At 39.7% G+C, this 18,046-nt stretch overlaps 1 protein-coding gene across 1 annotated transcript; it reads left to right on the top strand.

Moving 5' to 3' along the window:
• The first annotated feature begins 16,983 nt into the window (after positions 1–16,983).
• Positions 16,984–17,393, top strand: LOC125343949 (cAMP-regulated phosphoprotein 19-like). The gene has a single exon (XM_048336551.1). The coding sequence runs from the start codon at positions 17,036–17,038 to the stop codon at positions 17,372–17,374; it is 339 nt and encodes a 112-aa protein (XP_048192508.1). The 5' UTR covers positions 16,984–17,035; the 3' UTR covers positions 17,375–17,393.
• The last annotated feature ends 653 nt before the right edge of the window (positions 17,394–18,046 follow it).

Here is an 18,046-nt window from a genome sequence, read left to right as displayed (position 1 = left end):
CCGGTTAATATCATGAATCTAAACAAAACAAAACAAACAAACATTGTTGCCTATTTTCCACAAGGCACAAAGCAAATGTAGAGAATCTGAATTATCTCAGCACATTTTAGGTAAATAAAACTGTCAGGAAAGAACTTCATTGAAAACTAAAATTACTTAAGAGTGAAAAAGTACTGGTTTCTAGCTACTGTTTCTTTACTTTCTATTGTACATTAAATGGTAGTAGTGGTCAAGTGCCACTTGTCCCTAGTCCTTTCTAGAACTATTTCCTTCACTTCAGCCCTTAAATTTCTGTTCTTCAATGAAAAAGGTGGGGAAGCAGGCCTGGAGTGAGGGGTGATTGCTTTCTTTTCTTGTCTTTCTTTCTTTCTTTCTTTCTTTCTTTCTTTCTTTCTTTCTTTCTTTCTTTCTTTCTTTCTTTCTTTCTTTCTTTCTTTCTTTCTTTCTTTCTGTCTTTGTCTTTCTTCCTTTCTTTCTCTCTCTTTTACCCATCTAGGGGCTTGAATTTTGGACTGGGGTGCCATCTCTGAGCTTCTTTTGTTCAAGGCTAGCACTCTACCACTTGAGCCACAGTGCCACTTCTAATGAGGGGTAATGTCTTTGGGGTTATTAGACACTTTCACTAAGTCATGTCAATATTGGTTCTGTTACTGACTTTAAGAGTAAGCATTGGGGTCCATGTTCTGCCTGAATTGTTCTTTCCTTAGATCTTGGCATTTCTAACTTCTTGTTCTGTAGGCCTTAGCCTATGTGTCATTTCTTCAAAGAAGCCTATTCTACTCATGCTGTTGAATATAGCTACCATTTTCCTCAACCCAGTCACTGTCATGATTATATTCTTCTATTTGCTTTCATAGCAATGTATTGGAATTTCTGTTATCTAACTTACCTATTGGAAGTGAATCATTTACTTGATTTTTAATTCTCTCCCCACAAAAATGCAATGTCAGGCAGGTGTTAAGTTTATCTTTTCCAGGTGTTGTATATACCCAGTACAGTTTAGTGCTTTCTAGGTGGTAGAGAGTTATTGATTCTACAAAAAGAGAGAATGATAAGGACAGAAGACAATGGATGGAGGTTCCAATGGACCTTCTTTCAGGAGTGTACAGTCATACAGCAGAGTCTGCCAGGAATTTGCCAAGCTCCCTGACATCTATGTGAACTTGAAGGAATCTGGGAGTGCTGGTAGCATTTTCTTTCACAGGAATGACAGGCAAAAATTGGAAGACACAAAAATAAACAGTTTACCACATTTATAATATTGGGATCTAATGTAATGGACTGTGCTTTGGCAGTAGAAAAACAGGTTTCTGGGAGTACCATTAAGAGTAATCTCTTCTTATGATCATTCTTTTTTGTAATACAGTCTCTTTTATTCAGAAGGATATGGACAGTGACTGATCAAGGAAGCACAGCTAGCTAAAGAAATCCTGACAGGACAAAGAGCTTTTCCTGGAGTCACCATCCCTAGATTACTCCCACTCTACAATATCTAGCCAAATGAGCAGTTCACCTTCAAGCTCCCAGATGGGGATGCTGAACATGCCTTGGAAAACGGAGGCTTGAACTCCCACCCTGTCTCAACTCCCCCAAACCAGACCTTGACTCACAGTTGCACATTCACATAGAACAATTAGAAAGAAGATTGATACCATACAGGAGCAAAATGACATGATTTGGCACATGATCCAGGACCAATATTCTGTAATTAACCCAGTAAACAACACCCTCACTGCATTGCAGGCTACATTTCCTGACCAAATGGCATTCAGTCAGTACACAAGTAACTCACCCCACCTCATGTACACCAGAGTTACTAGCCAAGTTTGACTTCTTGGCAGTTATGACTGGACCAGCCACTTCGACTGTGATGCAGCTTGTGCATACACTCGTGAGCATGGTCTTCCTCCTACAAGGCCTATACTAATAAGTCTGTGGTGAACGGTGAACAGGTGCCTCAGCACAATCCGGGCCAACACTTGACATTCCAGGATAGGCAGAATTTGCAAAGGCCCGGGAGTGTGCTAAGGAAGCTTAAAAAGCCACAGGTGACACCTCTGAGTTAAAGCCAACGAGGGATCAACTCATCCAAACTATCAGTAGCCGTTTGACTGGATACAGGACCATTTTCCACGAGTTGGTAGCTGTAATAGCCTATGTGAATTGAGTTGAGGTGAGGCCGACTTCCAAGATGTGCTTGTGGAGTTCAATGGTGAGTTGGCTGATGGCTCCTCTGCCCAAGCAGTGATCATTGCAATTACGTGAAACCTAGATTAATTCCAGACGCACGAGGCACCCTCCATTCCTATCACAGTGAGGGATCGGATTCCCAAGGTGTGTCATGCATCCGTAAGAGCACTTCTGCCTGGTCCAAGGCCACTTGGGTGAGGCTGGGTTTTCATATAGCAGACCCCCAAAGGGAGCGTGGTACTTAGGCTCTAATCTTCCCCTTTCCCACAGTGAACTGACTCTGACACCTTCAAGGGCAACTCTTGTTGCAAACACAGACCAACTTTAAATGGAACAGCACCACAAGCCACGGACAATCATCTTGGCCTTGAAGCCACTCAAGATTATCACAGGGTGGTAGAACCATTCCATTTATGATTCCTCACCATGATTCTCACCTTCTTTAATCAGGGCAGTGGGCTTACCCAAGGGTTGAATTAGATAAAGGAAGTACATCTGAATAAGCCATATGGAAGATATGGGGCAGCAATTAGCCTAGGACATCCTTTCTCAAAAGCAGGTTATGAACTATTACATCAACAGCCTGTGGGGCAGATGCATCTATGTCATGACATCTAGTGTGACTTGCTCTTACTCCTGTGGAAACCAATTACTGATCAGGCCATACTCTATGAAACCAACCTTTGGAAGTGTAAAATGATTAGTCATTTTACACCATTAATCCTATATGTTCTCCTATCTGGGCCAACTGTATGCACAACACTCCCCATAACACCATATCAAGACTATTAAAAAATAAACAGGTTGTTGGTAGAGGATGAAATTATCTCTTGAAGGAAGAAAGATGTATTTGTTGTGAGAATCATAAAGTACATCAGGAGTATATATAGGGTTAATAGATTTAACCAAAACCAGATGCTTTGTTAAATTTTAATTTTGGATTGCAGATAAACAATGAGTAGTTTTTAATATACTATGCCCCATGTGACATGTGATGTCCTGCATTTTGCCTGGCAACCCTACAATAGTGTTTCCATCCAATTTTTATTACTCCATGTTATTCCCAAAGATATTAGAAGAGTATTACCAGATGTCTTGCTGATTTGTAGACATAGAATATGGCAATGTTTCTCAAACTATGTTCCATGAAGCTCTGGGGTCACACAGATAGGAACATACCTTGCTACGTGGTCAAATGTGTTATGGAGAATTATACTGCATACTACTATATTAAAGATGTTGAAGAATCCTGTTATAAAGACTTGCACATGCACACCTAAATACACACACACACACATGCACACAAACACACAGTCTCTAGCATTTCCTTTTGTTCTAAAACTCTACATTTTCTACTTGAATTATCTCCTTTGGGATTCTAAATTTTACCTCATGTGAGCAGCCTTGTTGAATGCTTTGACTGTATTGTCATGGGGCCAGATTTTCAGAGGCTGATGTTCCTTTTCCCTTTTAAAGATGAAAATTATAGGAACTTGCAATTTGGGCTCTGAAAAAACATTTCATAGTTTTTTTGAGGCCTCACTCCAGATTGTCAGCTTGTATGAGCAAGCCAGTGCTGTTTTAGAGTCTTGTAAAGTTCACAGGCTTGCTTGTACATGTGCCCAGTGTGGGACAAATAATAATGTGACTTGTTCATTGTTTCAGGCTTATTTTGTTATCATGGCTTTTAGAGTCTAATAATCATAGTGTGAAAAAACAATAGGCTATTATAGGAATTAATTTGTGCATAATTTTCTAGTTGAAGTCCAGAATGCATCATATTCAAAGGTAAAGTTAATGACATTTCTTTCATAAATACCATCATTCCTCACTGTCAGTCCTCTGTGAACACTCTAGCCTCTGACATTCAGTGGAGCAATAAAGAAATCAAACATGCCTATCTAACCTTTATGAAAATATTTAAAATTATGATTTAATTTTTAATCTCCCATGACAGTAGTAAAATAAATGACACAAATCTCTATAGGACAAACTGCTTGCTTTGCAATAATACTTAAAGTATGGCCTAAACAAGCAAGAATTCCTTTTAATCATAAACTGATATTGCATGGGCTTGAGAAAAAGGTTGGTAGATGTTGACATTTTGTATTTTCAGGGTACATATTTATGTAATAGTTTTGCAAAAGAAGATAAAGATTGGGGAGCCATTTTGGACACATCTTGTACTAACACTGTGGACCTTGTAATTTTCTTCTTTGCCATTGAATATCTCTCCCCCATCTCTCTCTCTCTCTCTCTCTCTCTCTCTCTCTCTCTCTCTCTCATACACATACATGCCAAAACAATTCCCCTCTTTAAAAACCCAGAAACAATAAAACAAAAAATCAAGAAAAGTCCATATACATTGGTAAGCAACAGTACCAGCTTTCATTTGTAATACAGTTTGTGGCTTTGGAAGAAAAGGATTCTATGATCATTGAAGTGAATTATGTTGTAAATGCAAAGAGAAGATAAAATATTAAAACATATTTTCTAAAAAAAGTCCATATACATAAAGATAGTATCATGACCAAACAGAAGTAAAGGCAAGAAAAAAAACATGGCTTTGTGAAGTTTTAAAGAGAAAAGAAGCAATTTATGCCATCTAAAAACATGATGCTTTAGGTTTAGAGAGTCCATTGTGAAATCTACTACACAATTAAGCCGAAGTCTGGGACATTAAACCACAAAAATGAGAATTGGTAAGTTTGGAGATGCCAAATTAGATAGTTTATAGTGTTGAAATGATCTTAACACAACACACGGTAGATTTAGTAGCTAGTTTTTCAGTATTTTCACAATTTAAAGTGCTAAAATTAAAAAATTCACACATCTAGGAAGTGAATTTTTTAGGTTTATAACATCTCATGCACTTTTCACTCCGTACTTTGCTTAATTAAATGGTATGTGTGTGTGTGTGTGTGTGTGTGTGTGTGTGAGAGAGAGAGAGAGAGAGAGAGAGAGAGAGAGAGAGATTCTTGAACTGAATAATCTGAGTCAGGCTGGAATATGACTCATAAATATGTGTGGGATATATATACATTGAATCAATGAACATCCCACTCATAACTACATTTTCAAAAAAATAATTTAGCTGAATGCAGTATCTTATCCTTGAAATCCTAGCTACTGGTTGGGAGGATCAGGTTTCAAGATCTGCAAGGGCAAAGAAATGTTGGTGAGACCCTCCCTCCAGGTCAGCAGAAAAAGTTAGGCATGTGGTATGTGTCTGTCAATCTATCCGTGGTAGGAAATATAAAAAGTGGGGAAGGCTGTATTTTGGACACTATCTCAAAAAATCATCAGAGCAAAAAGAGATGGAGGTATAGCTCAAGTGGTATAGCACCTGCTTAGAAAGGTGAGGCTCTTAGTTCAAACCTCAGTATCCCCTCTCTACCAAAGTAATCAAATCTATAAAACAGTTGTCCATCTGAGCCAACTTTTCTGGAATGTCTGGCATCTCAGTTGATCTCAGAATGTCAGGGTATTCTCAACATTGGCACTGCTGACATTTGAGACCAGATAATTCCTTACTGTGGGTTTTGTCCTTTGCATTGTAGAATATTTAATAATATTTCTGCTCTCTGCATACTAGATTCTAACAGCACACTCTCAATTGTGCAAAGCAAAAATGTTTTCAGACATGGACAAGTCTTTGGGGACAAGAGACAGGCAAAATTTGCCTGTAGTGGAAAATTATTGTGTTTAAAGCTAATACATGGTAGGTCCAAAATTCTGATGAATTGACTCTAATCCCTTATAAATTATGTGGCTCAGGACATTTGGTTTGACAGATTTGGTCCAAACACTTCCATAACTGGAAGAGAAAAATAAAAAAGAGAAGTTATCCTGTCATACATCAATGGATATGCAAATAAAATTTGATGCATAGGATAGTGTTGTATTTACTTAGAAAAAGAAATTAAATCATGATTCTTGTTACAATATAAATATGAACCTTGAGAACATGCATAGTGAAAGAAGCCAGACACAAAAGATCAGATATTGTATGATTTCATTTTGTTTTTGGTGGTAATAGGAATTGAATTCAAGGCCTTGTAACTGGCTTCAGCCAATGTGATTTTATTTATATGAAATATCCAGAATGGATAAACCCAGAGAAATAAAAGCATCTTGGAGAGCTTGTCCCAAAATATTAGTGTAGCTCTTCCCAGCAATTTTTAATTCAATTGATCTCTGTTCCTTTAAATATAATCTTGATAATATTTTTCTTTCATGACATATTTCGTAGAACTATGTGTATGTTGAAGGACATAAATTTGCCTGTGAAAAGAAAAATATGGGTAAAGGGAATTTGAAATGAAATGTCAAATTCCATGCTTGAAGATAGGTGGTACTTACTTTCTGCTTTTTATGGGGAAAAATTGGAGTGCAGTCAGTCCATTAGCAGATACATTATTTTGTAGAAGAAGGAAGCAATTTTAATGCCTTGTTTTAGAGATAGAATTATATTTTCTTCCTTCTAATACTGTATTCCCAGCAAACTCAGGCAGACTTAGAGGGAGAGATAAGGTAGAATTTTAGATATATAACCCCTGCCCTCCAATGGTTATTTGATCTATTACTACTCTTTAGACTTCCTCTTTGTTTTAAGGAAATGTGTTTGGCTTCCTATCAGATCCAGAAAAACTTACAAGGAGCTGCACACTGACTTAAAAACATCACCCAATTAGCCAGGCACATCCTAGCGACTCAGCCGAGAGTAAGATTGTGGTTTGAGGCCAACCTGGGCAGAAAAGTTTGTGAAAGTCATTTTCAACCAAGAGGGATGCAGTGGCAAATGCTGTCACCCAAGATGTACGGAAGGCTGAGTGAGACCAGGAGGACCACATTCCCAGTCCAGTGTGGACAGAAATGCCCATGAGTGAGACTCCCATTTCAACAGAGGAAGCTGGCAGTGGTTGTCCATACCTGTCATCCTAGCTAGAACAGATATTTGAAACTGTGTGCTTCACAGTCCAGGCACATGCTTAGAGAGGAAGCAAGACTGTAGCTCAAAAAATAATCAGTCCTCTCTCTCTCTCTCTCTCTCTCTCTCTCTCTCTCTCTCTCTCTCTATCTATCTCTCTCTCCCTCAAAAAGAGAGACTGAAGCTAGGTGCTGATGGCTCATGTCTGTAATCCTAGCAACTCGGCAGGCTGAGATCTGAGGACTGCAGTTCAAAGCCAGCCTGGGCAGGAAAGTGCATGGGACTTGTATCTCCAACGACGTATTCATAAAAAGCTCTAAGTGGCCCTGTGGCTCAAGTGGTATCATGCTAGCCTTGAGCAAAAGATGCTCAGGGATAGTGCGCCAGGCCCTGAGTTCAAGCCCCAGGACACACACACACACACACACACACACACACACACACACACACACACACACACACACTGGAGGCATAGCTTAGTGATAGAGTGTCTGCTTAGCAATTATGAAACCCTGAGTTCAAACCCCAGTAATGTCCCCAAATTTTCCTAATGAAAATCTTAATCCTTTGTTTTAGGAGATTTAAAATTGAATACAAGCAAGCATCTTTATTATTATTATTATTATTATTATTATTATTCTACTTGATTACATTTAATTGGTAAACAGTGTGAGCTATGGAAACTATAGGAAAAGGTCTTAGAGGCCTCTGGCCTGTGCTTTCATGGCAATGCACTCATTTCGTCCTAGAAGAGGATCAGTTCTTTGGCCTAGTCAACCTGGGGCTCTATATCATGATAGTCTGCATATCTGAGTCTAGCAGAGCCTGCAGAGACTTGTAACATGTACTAGAGTCATGCTCTTCTCTCTCTAAATAAACCCAAGATCAAGAAGTCAACTTCTGGGAAAAGACCTCTGTGGGTAAGTGAATAGTAGACATTAGAAACTCAGTGCAAGTACAAGCAAACCTCTGATAGTTTCTTGTTCCCAGGAGGAGAAGAGAAACATCTACCTTTTCCAATAAATTTGCACTGCCAGAGGTAGACCCTGAGCATAAGAGGAGAGTTAGACCTTGCAATTCTTCTCCAGTTCCAAGAAAATGAATAAATATGATTGATGTTTTTCAGGAAGGGACCTATATGAAAAAGATGGTTCCTGACCCCAGAAGAAGGCAGGGGAGGGAGGACGACACAGATGTTTGAGTAATAACAAGGGGGCCCAGGAGGCTATCAGGCTATTATGTCAGTGACATAATGCTGAACTGAAATGATTCCTATTTAGAGCCATGTGGGCTGCTCCTTGCCTAGAGAGGGGAAGACTGTTCCCACACAGGTGCAGACACCCAAGTTCCAGACAGCAAGTCACATATCAACTTGTGTTGGCTTTAATCTGTATTTGTCTCCTTGCTCCAGTCTTGGCCTGCATGATGACTACTCTAGGGAAAGAGACTGACAAAACTTTCAGAGATCCAGAAAGAAAGAAATCCCCAGGGAAGTGATAGAGCTTGGGCAGCACATTTATAACTCACCCAGCTTTGAACTTTATTCCTTTTTTTTTTTTAGTTTTTGCCAGTCCTGGGGCTTGACTTCTGGCCCTGGGTGCTGTCCCTGAGCTTCTTTTCCTGAAAGCGAATGCCCTATCACTTGAGCCACAGCTCCACTTTCAGTTTTTTGGAGGTAAGAGTCTCATAGACGCTGGGATGTAGCTCAGTGGCAAAGCGCTCGCCTAGCAAGTGCAACGTCCTGGGTTCGATCCCCAGTACCAAAAGACAAAAAAAAAAAAAAAAAGAGTCTCATAGACTACAGGCATGTGCCCTTGGAGCATGATGCTTTACTCCTTTTGATAAGACCCCAGTTGTTTTGGTAGTCAGTTTCTGAATAATTTGAGAGGGCATACATCTACTCTGATTTTATGGAGAGATACCATAACATTTTTTTAAATGTAGAAAACCTTTAATTACTTTGCATTAAATCTTTTGGTGGCTTTCTAAAGCCTATTTCTTTAGCTTCATCTTGGACCACTTACTTTGTACTCACTTTTGGCCATGAAAGACACATATTTACTATCTCATACTCCCTCATCTCCCCATCTTCTACCACTTTTTAAAGATTCCAGGCCTTGTTTTATGGTAGGCTTGTTTTGAACATTCTGCTTATGATGGCACCTATTCATTATTCAATTCTCAGGGCTTACCACATAACAGGCTCCAAGGAGACATTGAACAGGATCAGACCATAAGTGAGTGACTGGTTATTTTGGCTTACAGAGGGAGGAGACCTCTTGTAGCTAAAAGTAGTGGTTATAGAACACAATGAACAGGAAATGGGAAGTGGTTGACACTTTATTTTATGTTATCCAAGAGGTAGAGCTGTGACACATAGCTTGGCTCTAGTCCTGAGAATAGGTGTTGCCCTAACCAGGACCAATGAGAAAAATAACTGTTTAAGCTCATTTAGGCAAAAGCTAAGTGGTGTGTTATTGAATAAATGAATGAAGTATTCTCTGACTCTCAATATGGTTGCCTCATACATCATTCTTTCAATATATAGTTTTTGAGTAGCTATGCTGTATCAAAACTTCTGGTAGTTGTAGAGCCCACACAGGGAATAAAATACTCTTTCATCCTCTCCTAGGCTTCACTGTTTATTTTTATGTTATGTTATTTATTTATTTATTGGCCAGTCCTGGATACTGTCTCTGAGCTTCTCTTGCTCAAGAGTAGCACATTACTACTTGAGCCCCAACACCACTTCTGGGTTTTTTTGTTTTTCTGTTTATGTGGTATGGGGGAATTGAACCCAGGGCTTCATGCATACTAGGCAAGCACTCTACCACTAAACCACATTCCCAGTGTGGCTTCACTGTTTAATGGAAAACTCTCTATCAGGTTATTGTTATGAACCATAGTTCACTGTCAAGACTGGAAAGTTAAAGGTTCCTTGGGGGAGGGGGAAGAGAAGACTATCTCTATTAGGGGATTGAAGAATATTCTTGGCAGAAGAAACTATGGGCAAAAGCCTGGAGGCAAGACAATATATGACAATTGAAAAAACAAATTTGACTGGAGCGTAAATTTTTTTTTTGGCCAGTCCTGGGTCTTGAACTCAGGGCCTGAGCACTGTCCCTGGCTTCCTTTTGCTCAAGGCTAGCACTCTGCCACTTGAGCCACAGCGCCACTTCTGGCCGTTTTCTGTATATGTGGTGCTGGGGAATTGAACCCAGGGCCTCAAGTATACGAGGCAAGCTCTCTTGCCACTAGGCCATATCCCCAGCCCCTGGAGCATAAATTTGTAGTTCTTAAACCAGCTGCCAGTTGTGGCTTCGTTCTGGGTTGACCATCACTCTTGAAAAGTGAGACAAGCCCTCTGAAAACATGTCCCATGGACCACAAAAACTCCTCAAAGAACCCACAGAAATTGAATCCACTTTCCTCTGTTCTCAATAACAACAAAATAATGCATGTACACACATATGTGTATACATACCTCAAGTAAAATTACCTTAAAGTGTCTGGCTTACCAATTAAAATTAGAAATCCTGTAAAGTAAGAAGAAAAAATCAGTAACTCAGTAGAAGAATGGGAAAAGAAAGGCCATTCTGAGAAGATACAAATTGTCAATAGTGAGAAAAATGCTCAACCTCACAAGTGATTAAGGAAATAAAAGATAACTAAAATGTAATAGGATAAAGCAAATTAAGTGTGACCAAATATTGGTTGTACATAGAGCAATGACAGTTCTTATTCATTGATAATATAAACTGATTTTAGACACAAGAGAAAGAAGCTTGAAAATATATACATGATAAAATATAAACAAATCAGCAATGCCACATCTGGGCACACACCTAGATATACTCTTATTCATACAGACAAGGGCCAGTCATTGGGGCATATTTTTAATGTTGAAAAGTTGGGAAGAATCTAGGTGTTCACTAGTAGATAAATGGACAGATAAAACTTGGAATTATACAATAAATTCCTATATGGCAGATGAAAAGAGTAATATAGCTCCCTATGCAACAAAGTATTAGAATAACAAAGAAATCTGCAATACATGCACATTTAAAAACATATCAAAACTAAATTCTTAGCCAGGCACTGGTGGCGGCTCATGCCTGTAATCCTAGCTACCCAGGAGGCTGAGAGGCAGTCAGGGAAGGAAAATCGGTAAGATTCTTATCTCCAATTAACCACAGAAAAATCCAGAACTGGTGCTGTAGCTCAAGGGGTAGAGTGCTAGCCTCAAGCAAAAGGAGCTTAGAGAAAAGGCCTAGGCCCAGAGTTCAAAGCCTAGGCCTGGCTCCTGCTGGCTGCACAATATTCTTTCTGTCTCTGTCTCTCTCTGAATAAATGTATGTTGATAAAACTTGAAGCACTGATGACAGTATTAGCAATCTTTTGGTTCTGTATACAGATTTTGTTATACTATACTCTGAAGGTGTGTGTGTGTGTGTGTGTGTGTTTGTGTGTGCCAGTTCTGGGACTTGAACTCAGGACACTACTGACTTTTTCCTTCAAGGCTAGTGCTCTCCCACTTGAACCACAGCTCCACGTCCTGGATTTGACATCTTTGTGATTATCTCCTTTGTGCTAATTGTCCAAGAACTTGCTATCTTTTTCCTTTTATTCAAGTATTTTTTTTCTTTTTAAGTTCATTCATGTGGTTTCTTTCAAAAAGGTCCTGCTTATTTCTTAGAAATATTTTTTGTACTTATTTCATATGCTTTATTGGTAAGGTAAATGATATTTTTTTTCTTTTCCATTATATTATCTTACAAGTTGCTGCTGTTAGGTGAGCTATTGTTTTTGTTCATTTTATATATAGCCACTTATCACTTCTTTTAGATTTTTGTCTCCTGGTGGTTCTAGGAAGATAAACTTGATCAGCAAGAATTATAATTATGTACCTATTTATTTATTTAACCAGTCCTGGGGCTTGAACTCAGGACCTGGGCACTATGGGCTTCTCTTGCTCAAGGCTGGTGTTCTACTAATTGAGCCACAGAGCCACTTCTGGCTTTCTGCTTATGTGGTACTGAGAAATCAAACCCAGAGCTTCATGCATGCTAGGCAAACACTCTACCACTAAGCCCCATTCCCAGCCCATATGAACCCTTTTGAAATAGTTATGATTTAAATTTATTTTTCATGTTTTAATAATAGCACTTTAAGAAAAATGTACCTGTTGTTGATAAGAAACAGTTTCTTGAAGTTCCGGGAAAATGGCAGAGGAGCAGCAGATCGCTAGCTAAGCTCCCTCCAGGAACCCAGTTTTATCACTCCCGAGAAACTTTTACTCCTAGAAAGACAGCCCAAGTAAGTTATAACAGTACAGGGATTCTAGCCAGAAAGGAAAAATCGAGGCAGCTGGCTTGAGAAACAGATTTGAGCTCTGGGCGGCTCCTGCCTGTAGCACCTGCCACTCCATGCTCCTAAAGCACACAGCGGTGCCCAAGAAGAAATCGCAGATCGCAGGCTGAACAAAGATGGGCTGAAACCACAGAGAAAGCATGAGTACCCCCACGAAAGACATTCTCACTCGAGCCCACAGAGCAGCATCTGGAAGCTAGCCCTTCCCCCACCTCCAGAGTGGAGCACTATAGTAATAAATACAGCTTGGTAGTGGCACAAGAACAGGCCTGAGGACCAATGGGATAGAACTGAGGACTCAGAAATGAATCCACAGAACTATGCCTACTTAATCTTTGATAAAGTAGCTAAAAAAATAGGATGGAAGAAAGACAGCCTCTTCAACAGATGTTGCTGGCAAAACTGGTTTAACACCTGTAACAAACTACAACTAGATCCTTATATATCACCCTGCACCAAAATCAATTCCAAATGGATCAAAGACCTCGAAGTAAAATCAGATACACTGAAAACACTGCAAGAAGGAGTAGGAGAAACACTTGGGCTCCTCGGCATAGGATAAAACTTCCTTAATAAAGGCCCAGAAACGCAACAAATCAAAGACAGGCTGGACAAATGGGACTGCACCAAACTGCAGAGCTTCTGCAGGGCAAAGGACATAGCTTGCAAGATAAACAGAAAGCCCACAGACTGGGAGAAGATCTTTACCAACCATACAATGGACAAAGGCCTCATATCTAATATATATGTAGAACTCCAAAAAACTAAATTCCTCCAAAACAAATCCTCAAAGAACCAACGGCCCCCTCAAAAAATGGGCTAAAGACCTAAAAAAGAGACTTCTCTGAAGAGGAAATGAGAATGGCCAAGAGACACATGAACTAGTGCTCTACATCACTGGCCATAAAAGAAATGCAAATCAAAACAACATTGAGATTCCACCTTACCCCAGTAAGAATGTTTATTATCAGGAAAACTAACAATAACAAATGCGGGAGGGGATGTGACCAAAAGGGAACCCTACCTTATTGTTGGTGGGAATGTAAACTTGTTCAGCCACTCTGAAAAGCGTCATGGAGATTCCTCAGAAGGCTAAACATGGAGCTCCCCCACGACCCAGAAACCCCACTCTTGAGCATCTACCCAAACGATTACAAGCAAGACCACACTAAAGCCCCCAGCACAACAATGTTCGTCGCAGCACAATTTGTCATTGCTAAAATATGGAACCACCCAGATGCCCCTCAGTAGACAAGTGGATCAGGAAATTGTGGTACATATACACAAATGGAATTTTATGCCTCTATCAGAAAGAACGACTTTGCCCCATTTATAAGGAAATGGAAGGATTTGGAAAAAAATATACTAAGTGAAGTGAGCCAGACCCAAAGAAACATGGACTCTATGGTCTCCCTTATTGGGAATAATTAGTACATGTTTAGGCTAGTCATAGGAGAAGATCACAATAGCCCAATAGCTATACCCTTATGAACAAATAAGATCATAAGTGAAATGAACTCCATGATGTTATGGAAACAACTATTATATCATTGCTGTAATTATTTTTAACATGCCATGTGAAACCATACCCTTTTTTCCCCTCATATTCCCTTCCTGTGATTTTATCTCCCCACCGCCCCATCACTGTATCTCATCTTAGTTCCCTGGGTACTGTATATACCTTTATTAGAACTAGGGAAGGGAAAGGGAATACCAAAATTGAGAGACAAAGGATAAAAAGACAAACCATTCCAAAAGCAATACTTATAAAACCATTTGGTGTAAACCAACTGTACAACTCATGGGGGGGAGGAAGGGGGAGGGGGGAGGCTGGGGGGAATTAGGGAGGAGGTAACAAGTTGAACAAGAAATGTACTCACTGCCTTACATATGTACCTGTAACCCCTCCGTACTTCACTTTGACAATAAAGAAAGAAAGAGTTTCTTCTACTCTAATGATGTGATGAATTATATGAATGGCTTTTGTTTTTATGAATTACACTCATATTCTTAAAATAAACTGTTTTTTACTAATGATTCAGTGTTCTTTGTATGCTGTTAGATGCACTTTGCTGATACTTTAGCATTTTTGAAGCTAATACTCATAACTAAAATTGGCCTGACATTCGTGTGCTAACTGTATTAGTTCAGAATAAAAAATATAACAACTTTATAAAATAATTTAAAAATTTTTAAAAATAATTTTTATACTTTGCTTTTAAATTTTGATAACTGTCATTTTTTTATTATCAAACTGAATTACAGAGAGGTTACAGTTTCATACATTAGGCATTGGATACATTTCTTGTACTGTTTGTTACCTCATCCCTCATTCCTCCCTCCCCCTCCCCCTCCCCCTTCCCCCCCTCCCGAGTTGTTCAGTTCATTTACACCAAACAGTTTTGCAAGTATTGCTTTTGTAATTGTTTGTCTTTTTTTTACCCTGTATCTCTCGATTTTGGTATTCGCTTCTAATTTCCTAGCTCTAAAACCAGTATACCCGGTTTCCAATATACTCAGATAAGATACAGAGAAAGTGTAGGTACAACCACAGGAAGGTGATACAAGAAGATCATCAATAATAGAGGCTACAGTTACATATGGCACGTTGAATGTAGTTACAACTGGGATATAACAATCATTTCCATAACATGGAGTTCATTTCACTTAGCGTTATCTTATGTATTCGTAAGGGTATATCTATTGGGCTCCTGTGTTCCTCTGCTGTGACTTGCCTAAACCTGTGCTAATTATTCCCTATAAGGGAGACCATAGAGTCCATGTTTCTTTGGGTCTGGCTCACTTCACTTAGTATAACTTTTTCCAAGTCCTTCCATTTCCTTACAAATGGGGCAATGCCATTCTTTCTGATAGAGGCATAAAATTCCATTGTGTATATGTACCACATTTTCCTGATCCATTCTTCTACTGAGGGACATCTGGGTTGGCTCCAGATTCTAGCTATGACAAATTGTGCTGCGATGAACATTGTTGTGCTGGTGGCTTTCGTGTGATTATGTTTGTGGTCTTTTGGATAGATACCCAAAAGTAGGGCTGCTGGGTCATAGGGGAGTTCTATGTTTAGCCTTCTGAGCAATCTCCATACTGCTTTCCAGAGTAGCTGACACAGTTTACATTCCCACCAACAATGAAGTAGGGTTCCCTTTTGGTCACATCCCCTCCAACAGTTGTTATTGTTAGTTACCTTGATATATGACATTCTTACTGGGGTGAGATGGAATCTCAATGTTGTTTTGATTTGCATTTCTTTTTTTTTTTTTTTTTTTTTTGGCCAGTCCTGGGCCTTGGACTCAGGGCCTGAGCACTGTCGCTGGCTTCCTTTTGCTCAAGGCTAGCACTCTGCCACTTGAGCCACAGCGCCACTTCTGGCCGTTTTCTGTAAATGTGGTGCTGGGGAATTGAACCCAGGGCCTCATGTATATGAGGCACGCACTCTTGCCACTAGGCCATATCCCCAGCCCCTGCATTTCTTTTATGGCCAGTGATGTAGAGCACTTTTTCATATGTCTCTTGGCCATTGTCATTTCCTCATCAGAGAAGTCTCTTTGTAAGTCTTTAGCCCACTTGATGAGGAGGCTATTGGTTCTTTGCGGTTTTGTTTTGGAGGAAGGTAATTTTTTTGGTTCTGCATATATTTTAGATATGAGGCCTTTGTCCCTTGAATGGCCAGTAAAGATCTTCTCCCAATCTGTGGGCTTTCTGTTTATCTTGTGAGCTATGTCCTTTGCCCTGCAGAAGCTCTGCAGTTTTATGCAGTCCCATTTGTCTAACCTTTCTTTGATCTGTAGCCTTTCTGTGTCTTTGTTAAGGAAGTTCCATCCTGTGCCAAGGAGCCCAAGTGTTTCTCCTACTCCTTCCTTTAATGTTTTCAGGGTGTCTGTTTTGATTTCTAGGTCTTTGATCCATTTCGAGTTGATTTTGGTGCAGGGTGATATATAAGGATCTAGTTTTAGTTTGTTGCATGTGTTGAACCAGCTTTGCCAGCACCATTTGTTAAAGAGGCTATCTTTCTTCCAGACTATTGTTTTAGCTCCTTTATCAAAGGTTAAGTAGGCGTAGTTCTAAGGGTTCATTTCCGGGTCTTCAATTCTGTTCCATTGGTCTTCAGGCCTGTTCCGGTGCCAATACCAAGCTGTTTTTATTACTATAGCTTTATAATACAGCTTGAAGTTGGGTATTGTTATTCCTCCAGCACCATTCTTTCTGCTTAGGATTGTTGTTGCTCTTCTAGGTCTTTTATTGTTCTATATGAATTTCTGGATTGCTTTCATTGCTTTCTCTATTTCATTAAGGAATGGGGTTGGGATATTAATGGGTATTGCATTGAATTTGTAGATAGCCTTTGACAATATTGCCATTTTGATTATATTAATCCTCCCAATCCAGGAGCATGGGAGGTTTTTCCATTTCTGTAGTTCTGAGTTAATTTCATTTTTCATGTTTTTAAAGTTCTCATCGGGAAGGAAAAAGGGAAGTGCTCAGACGTCGCCAAGTGGAGGAGCGGAGTTAAGTCGAGGGAGCATCATGTCCGCGGAAGTCCCTGAGGCGGCCTTGGCAGAGGAGCAGAAGGAAATGGAAGATAAAGTGACTAGTCCAGAGAAAGCTGAAGAAACAAAGTTAAAATCAAGATATCCTCACCTGGGACAAAAGCCTGGCGGCTCAGATTTTTTAAGGAAACGATTACAGAAAGGGCAAAAATATTTTGATCCTGGAGATTACAACATGGCTAAAGCAAAGATGAAGAACAAGCAACTGCCCACTGCAGCTCCAGATAAGACAGAGGTCACTGGGGACCACATACCCACTCCACAGGACCTTCCTCAGCGGAAACCATCCCTCGTTGCTAGCAAGCTGGCTGGCTGATTAAAAGAGCTGAACTGCATGAATCTTCTAATTCCCATTATTTCTCGTTAATATGTTACTTATCCACTTCTGTTTCCTTTCATTCACTAAGTCTTTTGAGACTGACCGCTTTGCAGGTAGCGGTAGTGTGTGCTGCTATTGTAAGGGAACTATTCCTGTGTAGAGGTTTTGACTAGCTTAACAGTGCACTGATGAGAGGGACATGTTAGAGCAACCTAAGTAATCTACTTGAAAGTAAGTGTATATATATATATAACCTAACTTCTAAAGTAGAACTGGTTCCAACAAGTAACAAAGCAAGTTGTACCATTTTAATGTTCTGGCTTTCATTCTCCTTCATCTTAATTATTGCTTCTTATGCTAACTCCTGTTTAATATGACCTCCATTGTGTTGACTTCTTTTGTATTTTCCTTCTGGATTTTGTAAAATGAAAGTTTAAGACCACAAGTTGGAAGAAAAGTCACATAACTCAAACACAAGCTGATGGGGCTCCAAAAGATTGGAATGACTGCTTAAACTTGAATAGCCTTCATCCTGTCTCAGCATTCACAGTAGAATCTCCCTTGGGCAATATTTGTCCATTCTGGTGTAACGTGTGGCTTCAGGGCTTAGCAGCTGTTGGTGAAGCTCGTCCCTGGTCTTGTGGCGTTTCGTACAATCCTTTCATTGTG

Source organism: Perognathus longimembris, chromosome 28 (genome assembly GCF_023159225.1).
Source record: "Perognathus longimembris pacificus isolate PPM17 chromosome 28, ASM2315922v1, whole genome shotgun sequence".
Taxonomy (NCBI): domain Eukaryota; kingdom Metazoa; phylum Chordata; class Mammalia; order Rodentia; family Heteromyidae; genus Perognathus; species Perognathus longimembris.
The sequence above is the reverse complement of the archived record's forward strand: the minus strand, read 5'-3'. Positions and strand labels throughout refer to the sequence as shown.

Bases quoted from the DNA above. Each gene is read 5' to 3' on its own strand.
- LOC125343949 (XM_048336551.1), top strand. From the start codon at position 17,036: ATGTCCGCGGAAGTCCCTGAGGCGGCCTTGGCAGAGGAGCAGAAGGAA.